At 46.3% G+C, this 13,864-nt stretch overlaps 1 protein-coding gene across 1 annotated transcript in view; it reads left to right on the top strand.

The window, feature by feature from the left end:
- Positions 1–13,864, top strand: part of Creb3l2 (cAMP responsive element binding protein 3 like 2) — a 121,636-nt gene that overhangs the window by 67,718 nt on the left and 40,054 nt on the right. The window contains exon 2 of the mRNA XM_057777083.1: positions 6,949–7,165. Coding sequence (XP_057633066.1) covers positions 6,949–7,165 — 217 coding nt within the window. The remainder of the gene's footprint in view (positions 1–6,948; positions 7,166–13,864) is intronic.

The following is a 13,864-nucleotide window of genomic DNA, read 5'->3' on the forward strand; positions in this document are numbered from 1 at the left end:
ATCTATAAAAAATTACATTTAGATTAATAAATAAGTGGTGACAAGAAACCTTGAGAAGCGTTTTGAGGTTTACAGCAAAACGGAACAAGAAACCCTAAAAATTTCCCAGACAGCTATATTCATGATCACCACCTGGGTCGGAGTGACCAGTGTGTTACAGCCGATGAGCACGGACACACCCTTCACCGGAGAGTCAGCAGTGCATGCTAGACTTCCCTCAGCGTTGTGCATTCCGGGGGTGTGGAGAAATGTGTGTGGACATATGTCAGCAGTACAGAAGCATGCGCAGGAGTTAACTATTCTTTAATCCTGGTGTGTCCCTGTCCCCTCTCCTGCAGGGTACCTCTGTGTATAAACTGTGGGCTGCACCTACCTGGGGAATCATAGTTGCTCTCCTAGATAGAATCCACCCGTGCATTTATGATTCGATTAATTCTACTACATTGTTTTAGCTACAAAGAAAAGCACACCTAGATAGGACATTCTTCAGTGTATATGTCTTATGGTAAAACTTGAGACAATTTTTGTTACTACTTGTTAGATTTCAATAAAACAAATGGCATTTACCAATGTAAAATCAACCCTCCCAAATACATTCACCCCCCAGCCCCTTTGATAATGAAAAGAGCTCCAAGGCTTGGCCCCTTTTATTCTTTTAATTTAGAGACATCTGCAATTACCTAAAGTTTAGTGCCAGAAACAAATTGGGCAGTAACGGGATTTGACTCATGAGCCTTTTTTTCTTTCTTTTTGGCTTATAGCTTTCGATGTTGCCTTCTTGCCTCTGGTTGTGTATACAGATTCCTGAGTCAGAACCTCTCAGGTCTAAGACCTCTGGGGGAGGGGACAGGGAAAGCAGGCTGGTGGTCTCCAGCGCCTGCAGACAGCCCCTCCTGTCCCAGCCCAGGACTGTTTTGCTGGAGGGAGGCCTCTGTTTCTAAAGTCAGTTTGAGGCGTGTCCTCCAAATTCTTTTTTTTTTTTTTTTTTTTTTTTTTTTTTGTCAGCTTGCCCCACCGCATGGCTCCGTCCTTGGGCGTGCTGTGCTGTGTGTGTAAGGCTCCTAGCTGTGAGTTTTGATTTTTGAAGTACAAAGCCTTCTCTTTTTTTCTGTCCAAGTGCCGTCTTTTCAGGCAGGGACCCACAGCAAAGGCAGTCCTAACTCCCAGACCACAAACCCAGAGAATAGGACATTTAGCGAGTACGAATTGGGGACGTCTGATGGCTGGCCCTGGGGTTCCTCTATCTGAACCCCTTACCTGCTTTAGCTGCTTCACTGCCCCTAGGGTAGAGGTTACAGGGGCAAAAATAAAAACAAAACAACCCCCCCCCCAACAACAATAAAAACAAGCAAGCCCACAACAGGAGAGGGCCCTTTCCCTTCTCCTCCAGGGTAGAAAGCTTGTATAGCCTCATTTCATGTTGCATGCAACATTTTAGAAAATTATAGAGTGCCCTAGCCAAATAGGTTACTAACCATGGACTGCCAGTATTTGTGAGTGATTACTATTATCTCTGTTGGCAAGGCTTAGCCGTAGTGCATGGAATACCCTTCTATCTGGGACAGACTTCAAGGGTGGGCAAGCCTGGGTAAGTAGGGTTTGTGTGGCTGTGACTGTGGGTGTGTCCCAGGCAAGATGGTCTAGCGCATGCATGTGTTTGTTCAGTAGGTCCTTGAATCAAAGCAAACACACACACACACACACAGAGAGAGAGAGAGAGAGAGAGAGAGAGAGAGAGAGAGAGAGAGAGAGAGAGAGAGAGAGCGCTTCATATAGGCAGTGGGTTGACAGCTGCGGAGTCCCAGTCTGCCCTCTTCTTGTTAGGCTGTGAGCACCCAGGACTGGGCCACAGGATGCGCTTCAGATCCATCTGTACGTGAGACTAGTTATTTTCACTCTTCCTGCCTACCCCCTCACCTGGCCCAGTGCCTTGTCCAGAGAGCTGTATATAAAGCCACAGTGGATGAGTGGCCTCGGGAGTGAGTGCTTTGAGGAAGAGAGCAGGAAGTCTGTGTACCAGTTATTTGAACTCGTTATAACCCCTTCAGTTTCTTTCCATCTCATTTCTTCCTCCTGACCCTCATGCCTACAGATCATGGAGCAGTTATTAGCATTAGTTCACCTATGTTGTGTTTGTGTGTGGGTGTGTATGTATGTACGTGTGTGAGGGTATACACACCTATGCATGCATTGAGGCCAAAAGAGGACATTGGGGTCCCTCTCTATCATTCTCTGCTTTGTTCCCTTGAGACAGGGTTTCTCACTGAACCTGGAACTAGGCTGGTGGCCAGGAAGTCCAGCCATCCTCCTGTCTCCACTACAATAACTTTTAGGTTATAGTCACATGTGTGGTCACTTCTGGAGAAGGACAAAAAGCCGTGCTATTTGAGTTCAGCTGGCATGGAGCTCAGCCAGCTACATGGTAGACAGACAACCATAAGTTTGGAAGGAGAGCTTTTGGGAAAGAGTGAAGAAGCCCAAAGTACCAGAGAAAGTGTGCTTAAAACAGAAGTAGGACAAAGAGAAGGACATAGTATGCTTTTCTGAATAAATCAGAAACGTGGGTTGATCTCAGAAGCCACAGGACTGCAGCCCTATAAGATGTCGTGTTAGGCAGGGGTAGAATTCTGGGAAGGAATAGTAAGTACATTATCTCTTTAAAGGGACCATTACTCTATCACTTTAGCTTGACTTGGGTGAGACTGCCTTCTAGGGCTGATCTCCTAGGCTGGCCATTGACCTGCCTAGCTGGAAGATGAGGTCTCCACCCAGCCCAGAGATTTCATCCTTTTGACCAGAAAAAAAAATTGTTTTCTCTTAGTGGGTCTTTATTATTGCTCTTGACACCACTCTTAAATCTTTAAAAGAAGTTACCAGTGTCTTCACTGAGCTGGATGAAACACATTATGTTGTGAGGTAGGTTTTAACCCAGGTGACTCTGAACCCTATCTCAGAAATACATGTTAGGGGCCAGACAATACCTCTACCTTCTTTGCTGGTGGATCATAGAAGGCAGTACTGGGTACCTCTCCTCTGAACACTCTCTTGGTGTGTTTTACAGATCTCATGTGGAAGACTGTTGTGCTCATTCGTGGATGGACTGTCTGTGAGGCTGTCTGCTTAGCATTAGAGGCAGATTCCAGTGAGCTTTAGAAGAAAGGGCACAGAATGTGGAGACACTTAGGCTTGGCATGCAACCTCAGTTCCATGCTTCATCAGCAGCACAACTCTGGACAAAGTACTTGGTTATCCTAGTCCACGGTGTTCTCATTCATCCAGAGGTGTGTCTCTCTTGTAGGAGAGTATCCAGGCAAGCCTACCATGCCATCTAAACTATTTCAAAGAACTTTTCACGCAACTTGATTGTGAGACTCAAATATTTCTTTCCTGGGAGAAGCAAGTTTGGAAAAGTCCCATCAATTAGAAATAAGAGGACTCTAGTACAAGGCCTTGTGATAGATGACTGTGGGTTGCTAGGCAACTTCACAAGATTTCTGTGATCATTGAGTATGGAGCAGGCTATGAAAGTAAACTAGCAAAGCTAGATTAATAGGCAGAGAGGTAAAATGTGATGCTATTATCTCTGAAGCAATTGAACTACACTTATATAACCCTTGAGTTAGTTGCTAAAGTATCTGAAGGGTCCAGAAGGTCTTTCTCTTTGAGGCCGGCTTCATTCTTTTCTCTGATTTTGGACCACTGGACCATAATGCTGGTATCAGTGATGGGCTGATACTGGCCTGAGTGCTTCACCAGCAGTGGGAGGTTGACTTGTCTGCCAGGTCCCCAAAGCCAAAGTTGCCAAGTAGACCTGGCCAGCACCATTTTGCTGGGCTAAGTTGTGGCATCTGGTAGAACTGTTTGGGCGCCATCTCTTTTGTCCCTGAACCCACTCAGTGGTTACCTCTATTAATTCCAAGGTGGGTGGCTAGGCACTGTTGGTCTTTGCTTCTGGGGAGCTCCTTTTCTCCAGAGGGGGAGGTTATGGTGTAGCAACTGAATTTTCAGGGCTGCCTGTCATTAGGGCTAAATTGTTTCATAACATGATAATTACTGTATCATCCAAAGTAGGGGGAGCCTGAGGAGGGCAAACAGAGCCAGGGGTTTATTATTGGTTATCGAGAGGATGTTCATGAAAACATTCATTAGTGCTACTCCAGAAATGAAAACAGGGTGTCAGCAGAGCAGGCCAGCCTAGGCAGCTTCGCCTTGCCTCCGGATGGAACGGTGTTCTAGAGGCTTAGCAGAGCCAGGCTGTCCAGCCAGCGTTGACCTTGTAGCTCGGGACAGAACTGTGGTTTGGAAACGGGCAGGCTCTGATCAGCTCTTGTTCTTAAATCTTATGGTTTGTATTATTTACTTCCCTTTCCGTTACTGTGATTTTGTTCTCAAAGGGAACGCCATCCAACACCTCATAATATTCACCGTCCGTCAGTCCATCAGGCCGGAAGTGTAGGCTGTTTAGGGAACCATACACTGACCTTAGCTTACTGTATAACAGGAAATCTGGTTCAAATTTTAGCCATACAGCTGCCCTGCTCCTCTCTGGATTCAGCTGGTTCCAAAGGAGGGCTTTTGGGCCTCATGCATACATGTGATTCAGAATCTCCATCTTCAGGTCCTCCAGATCATTTCTGTGTATGGAGATGTTGAAGACACCCTATCCTAAGTGGCCATGCCTTGGGGAGGTCTGGGTCGTTTTTTGTCTTCCTATTTATTTCATGACCTGGACCTTCCTAAAGTTTGACATTTCATAGCTGCAGCATCTGTGGATTTTCTCCTCATTCTGGACACATCTAAACCTCTAAAGATTTTGTCAGGGTCCGAGGGCAAAGTGGTGGAGGCAGCAGAGCGGTGAGTGGAAGCATTTTCCTGCTGAAAACGGGAGTGAGTGTAGAATTAAAGGTGGTGAGGATAGCTTCAGTATGGAGTTGTTTTTTTTTTTTTTTACATCTGGCAGTTCGGGGAGACATTTTTGGTTTCACACCCAGGGGAAAGTGAGTGTTTCTGAAATCTCGTGGGTATAGGTCCAAGATGCTGTTAAACATTCCATAGTGTACAGACCAATCCCATACAACATACACACATACAATCACAACACACACATACACACAACACACACATACACATAATATACACAAATACACATACATATACACACAATATACACAAATACACACACACACACACTGCTGCTGCCGCCACAGCCACCCCCACAAAATGTGTGTAGTCCAGTATGTCAGCAGTGAAGTACTAAATACCCAACAAAAGGCAGAGAAACCTTTCCCAGGTCTCTCCTACACCCTTACGTGCTGCCGCACCACCTTCACACCAGAACTGAAACGATCTAGTCCAACATACCAGCCGTGCTGAGAGAAGTGTTGTTCTGCAGGTCCTCATAGCATCGCTACACCCCTCCGATGGAGGGAGGGTTAATGGGGCTTCCTCTCCTTCAGTGTGGGCCAGCAGAGCAGGGGAGAGAGTGATCCCAGATATTACATAGACGACTTCTAGTGCGTGTTCATGGCTTGGCAGGGGCTGAGAAGTTTAACAGATTTAGAGCTGGAGGATGGAACATGATTCAAAAGATTAAATGGAAGAGAAAGAAAAGTCTAGTGGAGAGAACAGAAAGGAGTAGGCTGTTACTGTACCGCACGCCTGGTACAGTCAACTTACAAAGAGAGAACGGTCCTGTGGCTGAGGCTGTGGAGGTTCCTTTGTGTAACTGGTCACTTCACATAATTGATCTCTTTGCCTAATTGGTTCATGCCGATGCTGGCACTCTGGGCGAGCCAGCGTACCTGGCTGTGTGTGGTTGAAAACAGGACTGCCCGTTCAGTGGCTGAAAAGTGAAAAAGAGAAAAGGAAGAACCCAAGGTCGTCTGTAAGGGCATTTCATTAGTGACCTGATGACTCCCTGCTTGGCCCCACCTCTTAAAGGTTCTATTACCTCCCAGTGACAACATGGACAAGGACCAAAACTAACACATAGACTTTGGGGGTGGGCGCGTTCTAGATTCAAACTATAGCACTTCTTCTGTTACTTTTGAATTGGGTACCTTATTATAACCATCCTCTTACTCTGTGGAATAGAGGATAGATTACTTAAAGGTGTTGCTTATGCAGAATGTGGCTGATTATTACAACGGTGGCCCTCAGAGAGTCACACCACCCCTCCACACTCGTCTGCAAGTGGATTTTGCCATTCTTTTTTTTTCTCCCAAGAAGTAGAGTTGCATTGTGCCACCCCGTGAACCTGGGCTGGATTTGTCATTTGCCTTGACCAGAGAGTCCATGGAGACAACAAGGATGTATGAGCCCAGGTCATTCATCCTTCATTTTGTTCCTTATGGAAGATTCCTACCATTTTGTCAGGGAGCCCCACCCAGCTTCTTTGCCTGAGGGCCCAGGTGTCCAGCTGCCTGAGCCCAGCCCCTAGCCAAGCATGCAGTTCTGTGCCTCTGTATCATAGCACCTCAGTGAAGTCAGTTCCTCACCCAGACAACCCACAGAATGACAAGGAATGATAGGTTATGATTAGTTGAAAACACAAACTATGTACAGCCAAAGGGCAGCCCTAGTGCCCTCAGGGGCTACTCACCGTGTCTGTGAGGCAGTGTCTTATACAGGGACCTGGGGCTCCTTAATTAGGTCTGACTGGCCAGCCAGCCTTTGGAGTCCACTTGCCTCTGATTCCCAGCCCTGGCATTATAGACAGCACCATCACTGTCTTTTCATGTATGTACTGGGGATCAGACTTGGGTCCTCACACTTGCATAGCCAGCCCTTTGCCAACTGAGCCATCTCTCCAGCCTCCGCTGCCATGGTTTGATGGGCAGAAGCAGACAAATGAATTTTGCGAGTGACCACCCGTCTCTTTGCCCTGAAGTATGTGTGTTGAGTGTCAGATGAAGAAAACCTGAATTCTTCCTCCTCTGCTTCTTGCAGCACTTCTCAGAGCTCCTGGATGAGTTTTCCCAGAACGTCCTGGGTCAGCTCCTGAATGACCCTTTCCTGTCAGAGAAGAGCGTGCCGATGGAGGTGGAACCCTCTCCGACATCACCAGCGCCCCTCATCCAGGCTGAGCACAGCTACTCCCTGAGCGAGGAGCCCCGGGCGCAGTCACCATTCACCCATGCGGCTGCCAGCGATGACTTCAATGACGGTAAAAACTGAGAGCAGCAAAACACGGGGCGGGGTTGGGGGGCCTTAACCCCTTTGACTCTAGCTTGTTAGGAGACGGGGGTGGGCTCTGTTATTGTTAGCATCCGCATTAGCCACACTGCCTGGTGCTAAGGCTGTAAATGCGAGGAGGTACACCATACCCTTCTCTGTGCTAGGTTGCTTCTTAGGAAACTTGCTGTTACTGAATCATCTTGCTCTCTTTGGCTTGGGCGTTGGGCAGCAGAACACCTGTGTGCAACCGAGCTGGCCTCTCAGCTGATGATACCAGCAGTATGGGAAGCTAGCTAATTGTTTTAAAGGATGATATCGTTTTCCTGACAAAGGATTTTTTATGACAGTTCTTATCTAGAGAAACCTCTGGGGGATCCTCTTTGTTTTCCAGCATGTTCCACTGACTCTACATGTATGGGATCTTGGTGAATGTTCTTGGACTCTCTTGTTGGTATCCATTTCGTGCCTATTCCCATAAACAATGCTGCAGCTTGTCATTGTTGGAAGACTGGCTTTTCTAACTCCAGAGGTGCTAAGATGTCTGGATCATTCCTCTATAAGCCTTTATTTGCGGTATTTTCTACCTTGCCAGTTTTCCACGTGTGCATGCATTCATACACATACATGTGTACACACATGTGCACGCACACACACACACACACAATTGAAATGTGTTTTATTTTCTTAGAGGGACAGCCAGCTATTTTAAGTACTTCGAGTAAACTCTAAAGACCTTGTTCCCACTTTCATTCCAGCATGTGATACTTTTTTCTGCAGGAGGTTGACACCATGTGATGTAGTCACTAAAATGACCTCTTTGGGTTTTGCTCTGAGCCCCCCTCTGCCTTCCCTTTCATACCATGTGTGTGTGACAGGTGTCTTTTACAGATTGCTCCCCACCTAACGCATTTCCTCATGCTTCCCTGTGGTTAAAGGCCAGTGCCTGTACTTACACGCATAAGGAAGCCCCCCCCAGAGGAATTCATTATTAGCCCCTAAAATAATTAACTGGTACCAGTAACACACCTTTCTCTCGGGGCACAGAATGTTGTGGGTGTGAAGAATTCCCATTCTTCCTTAGGATACATTCTTTCTTGGAAGAGTCACACCCATCATCATGGACAAGAGTGTGGTTCCATGCTCAGTGAAAGGGAGGGGTGCTGTGAAGCTGGTAGTGGGCTCTCTCGAGCCTGCTGAAGCCTCACCCTGATGCTCTGATTTCCCCTCTGTTGTGGGGAGTTTAGGAGCATGAGGATTTGGCCCTCTGTTGGAGTCTGTCAGTTATTCCTCTCTTACACCATTAGGATGAGGTGTCATGCTTCCCAAAAAGAAAGGCAGAGAACTTAGCTAATTTGAGGATATACGGGTGCTTTGGGCGTAAAATGCGATGTTTAAAAAGCCCAGAGCAATGTCTGCTGCGTCACATCTCAGCAAATCGTGTTCTGCCAGTGCCTGCCCCATCCTGTAGTGTGTGCAGTTCATTTCAGAAATGTCGTCAGATCAGATGCGGAATCTGTGATCTCTGTTGTGACTCGTGCCGTGTCCTCCCTTAGCCTCATCGCAAAAGGTCAATTACTATAACAGCATACTGTAGCAAAAGTTATCTGAAACTTATGAACTGCATATTTCTTTAATTTCCCATGTAATGTCATTAGACTGTGATTGACCATAGGTAGCTAAAACCATGGAAAAGGAAGCATAGGTAACGGGGAGCAGCTGTGTCCCCAGTCCTCACTGTGTGCGGGCCAGCTCACTGTGTCTGGATTTCAGGTTAAATTCATGCAAACCCTGAGTTAACTTCAGTATTTTTTAAGTGGGTGAGTGGTCAGACAAAGTGACTGTTAAGATTTCTTCTAACCCTGAGATCCTTTGTGGGGATGTGTTTGCCTTCATGCAAGGTTCCCTCCTGTTCTTGTCATTGCTTTGTCTATTTTCATCTCATAGTTCCATTGAAGCCTTTATCTCCTGCCCTTCTTCATTTGTGGAGTTAATCTTCAGTGTCTTTTGCATTAGCCATGTATGCTGTGTAACAAATACCCCCCCCCCCATTAATGTCTTAGAATGGCCATTTATTCCCTCATGAGTTCTGTACTTAAGTCCTCTGAAGTGATACTTCTGTGGGTTTGGTTCATAATTTATTCTGACATTAGAGTCAGATGCTGGCCGAGACATTCCAGGGTTAGACACGCTACCCTAAAAGCAGCTATCTGCAGTAGTCGACCAGCCACTGGTGGTAAGTTGGTTGCCCTATGGGTCTCCCCATGGGACTGCCGGCTTCTCCCACCTGTCAGCTACCTTTCCTGACACACAGGGAAGAGGCCCAGCTGCCCACACAGGACAGCACTGATTCATTGTGGTAGGGAACTGCACAAGAAGGCGTCTATCAGGAGGTGCTGGAGACCGTCTTGGGTGCTGACAGCCACACGGTGAAGTGAATTTTCAGTGTCTGGATTCCTTTACCTGGTATTACTAGGCTACACACTTTCTGTTCATTTGCCTGGAGGCTCTCATGTTTATATTCAAAACCCTGAAGAAATATAAAGAAAATGACATTTGTCCATTGCTCTCCTAGAATTTGTCAGGAGGGGAGGATCGGAAGTATACAGTACACAACCGATTATAAAAACATTAAACATGTGCCAACCCTAGCGGAAGTTATTCACACCTGTTCCAAATTCGATATCACCACCGACTGACTCTGGAAGGGTCGTTGAACTTTTCCAGCCCAGCTTCCCTGTGTGTAAAACGAGGGTGAGGATGGCTTTCATGTTTTGTTCTGAGGATTAAGTGCGATAATAGATTTCATTGCCTCCCAGTGTCCGGCTGCAGGCAAGGAAGTTCTTAGCTCTGTTGCAGTTGTTATTTACAGCTCAGGTCTGCACGAGGACAGGATGCTCAGCCAGACTTTGTCGAGGATTCTTTTTAACTTTAGTTATTTTGGGGAGCATGAGTGTGCACACACCATGCATGTGTGGAGGTCAGAGGAATCTTGGCAGGAGTTGGTTCTCTCTTCCCGCCATGCCTGTTCCAGGAATTGGACTCAGGTCATCAGGCTTCCCTGAAAGTGCCCTTACCCACTGAGCCATCTTCCTGGTCCTGTAAAAGAGGATCTCGCAATTTAGCAGCCTATGAAATTTAGTAGATACTTATTAGTGGATTTTTTTTCATTTTTCTTGTTTGTTTTAAATACATCAGCTAGATCCAGAGAATGAGCTCCAGATTATAATTGTTTAGGGGACAGAAATGAACTGTAAACATAATACTTTTTAGTTGCATGGAGATTATTAGTTATCCATGTATTTCAATTACCCATGTGATTGTTTGGTCTCTTCTGTATTTTGAGCTGTGTGAGGGCACGTTCTGTTCGGTGTCTGGCAATTAGCATTATGTTTGGTACTCTGAAGATGTTCAGGCAACATTTATACCATTGACTTGTATAGCCAGTTGTTAAAGACGATACGAGAGATGGAAGATCCATCTCTGACCGGTGGGGTAATACCACGGAGGCTATTGCTCCGTTCCATTCGTTGCCTCTGTACACACGACAGAGGCAGGATTTCACCAGTGCGAGCTCCTGGCTGATTGCAGCTTCCATCTGCAGATCAAACATGGTGCCAAAGAGAAGCAAGTGTGTTGTTAATGCTTTGTGGCTCATCTTCAAATTAATATCATAGCAATTTTTTTTTAGTACTGTATCTTACACGTGCCAATCAGTGACATGGAAAAATAGGACAAGGAAGGGAGAGAGCGCTGACATTCGAATGAGATTAGACAGGTGACACAAACAAGGACTAGTGGACGGGGGAAGCACCAGGTGTGTGTCTCACACCTGCCGTTTGCTGTTCTGAACCCGAGCTGGAGGTGGTCTAATGACATTCAGTAGACTAACCTTGCTTCCCTTCCACATGTAGGCTGCACACATATCATGTACCAGATTCCCACTTAGATACTCTGGAAACCCAGCAGTGACATGTAGACCCTGCCTGTGAGGAGGAACTCAGGGTCTGATGAAAACATAATGTACCTGCTACCATATTAGGCAGATTCTGAGGAGCGTTCCAAGAGGAAATTAAACTGTAGGAGTTTCCAGGAGAGAGAGAGAGCACACCCACTCAGGAGTCAGGAAGAGCTGCCTGAATGAAGCAGGATTTCAGCTGGGCCTTGGCTCACTGCCTGGAGTCAGCCCCTGGGGCTTTGCTCGAGGGCCTCAAACAGAGAGCAGAGGAGCAGAAGGCCAGGACACACCAGCGCTTTGAAAAAAGATCCCCGGCGAAAAGCTCGTACACAAAGCAGATTTCCAAAGGTTCAGGGTTCCTTCCTGTTTTGTTCATCAGTTGTCTTCCTTTGTCTGTGTCTGGGCATATTGTCTCTACTCTGTCCTCTGTCTCTGAAATTTGTTCCACATAGCTTTTATTTAACCAATTGATTCTTTCACTTACGGAACTTCTGCGTGGTTCCTTTTCAGTGTATTGATTTCCTTGCTGATTTTGTTTTCTCTGTTTTTGGACTTCCTTCTCCAATTTATTGTTCTGCTCACTCTGGGGACTGTCTTGTCAGGAGATAGACTTCCTTAGCACACCTGCTTATTTGAGTCATCTATATAGACATTAATTCTGTTAAAAGAAGGACTCTGAATTCATCACGAACATTTCCGCCATCTTAGTGTCTGGGGTTTCATTATGGGGAGTTGGTAGTTTGGGACTGAGTCATGGCGAAGACATCCCTTTGGGGGACTCCCAGAAAGCAAAAGAACCAAATAGAATTAGAAAGGGGGCAGGGAGTTAACTAGGGGACCTACAGACTTTCAAAGCACAAGAAAGAAGCACAACAAATACAAGATGACAACCCTCCTTCCACGGTGTTACTAGCCTTCACATGAAGGGACCATACATGCACCTAAACTAACACCTAGTATGGGGAGAAACAGTCGGCAGATCTTGTTGAGGAGGCCTTTCCTATAGTAAGACCAAAGAACACACTGTCAGGTCCCCCAACTGACACCCAGTTCCCTTTGTAGCTTTTGTGCCGTGACAGGTTTATGGTGCTCTTTGCTGAAAAGAGGCAGGCGGCGTTCAGAAGGATTTTGCAAAGGGCATACAATCCACAGTTCACCTTTGGGAAGTTCTGGTGTCTTCTCTCATGTTTGTAAGTGGGAGGTGATAGTATGGGATAGGAATTGTTTGAGGTATGGGTGAACAGAGATGAGGGTAGACGTATCCAGCATCGCCTCCCCTGGGTGTTAGCTTCAGTTGTGCTGCTGAGATTTGAGAGTGAGCAAGTGTGTAGTAATAATAATATTTTATTTTATTTTTATTTATTTATTTTAATTTTTTTTTTTTTTTGGTTTTTCGAGACAGGGTTTCTCTGTGGCTTTGGAGTCTGTCCTGGAACTAGCTCTGTAGACCAGGCTGGCCTCGAACTCACAGAGATCCACCTGCCTCTGCCTCCCGAGTGCTGGGATTAAAGGCGTGCACCACCATCACCCGGCATTATTTTATTTTCTTGAGCCATACCTTATATCTCTCCAAAGGAGGAGTCAACCCCTTCAGATCTAAGCATTCAGAGCAGGTGAGCACCCGGATAAGTTATGATTTCTCTTTAGGAAACATGCAGACGTGTGGCACCAAGTCTAGTATTCCTTACCTCTTAGTCCCCAATAGCTGAAATAATAGTAGGAGCCCTAATTTCTAGTGGTGGATAATGAGAATTTCATTCTTGGGAAAGCCAGTGACTCAGCTCTCCTTGTCCAGTTTTGCTTATAGCAAACCCCGCTCTTCTGTAAGTGCTTCTAAGCTTGAAAGCCGTGCGGGACATAGAGCTAAGGAGAGGCTTAGTCTAGAAAGAGGCTCCTTTTTATTCATCTCCCACTCTTCCTCCTGCCATAACCCTTCTGACGTCCCTCCCTGTCCCTCCTAACTTTCCCTTCCTCCTGCCATAACCCTTCTGTCATCCCTGGCCATTCCGAACCCTTACTTCCACTTATGCCTTCCCTGAGTTCTAGGGCAATCATACAGAGCAAATGGATGCTTGTACCTTACCCAATGGACTCTGGACCCCTAAAATGTGCTCCAAATTTGGGGCTGTCTATGTTTGTTAACTTTCCTGGTAAGAGGCTTTATTTCTTTTTCTTTTTTTTTTTTTTTTTTTGGTTTTTCGAGACAGGGTTTCTCTGTGGTTTTGGAGTCTGTCCTGGAACTAGCTCTGTAGACCAGGCTGGTCTCGAACTCACAGAGATCCGCCTGCCTCTGCCTCCCGAGTGCTGGGATTAAAGGTGTGCGCCACCATTGCCCGGCTTATAGCTTTCTTTAGTTTATATTTTACATTTATTGTATGTGTGTATGTCTTGTATGTGTGTATGGTGTGTGTGTGCGCACGCGTGTGTGCCCATGTAAGGTTGTGCACATGTACACGTTCCACAGATGCTGAGGTGGGAGTCTCCCCTTCCACTACATGTGTTGTGGGGATCCAGCTCAGGTCCACTGGGCTCAACTGCAAGTGCCCTTACTCACTGATCTGTGCTGTGGGCTTTGATAACTTTAGTTTTTTGAAAGATCCCATGACAAAAAAAGTCAAGAACCCCTGGTCTGCTCCAGCACAGGGCTCATCCATTTCAGAGCTAACTGGAAACGTCTCTGAAACGCTGGAGCTACAGGGTTTCATGGGGCTCAGGCCACAGAAGCCAAGACTG

Source organism: Chionomys nivalis, chromosome 1 (assembly GCF_950005125.1).
Source record: "Chionomys nivalis chromosome 1, mChiNiv1.1, whole genome shotgun sequence".
Classification (NCBI taxonomy): Eukaryota; Metazoa; Chordata; class Mammalia; order Rodentia; family Cricetidae; genus Chionomys; species Chionomys nivalis.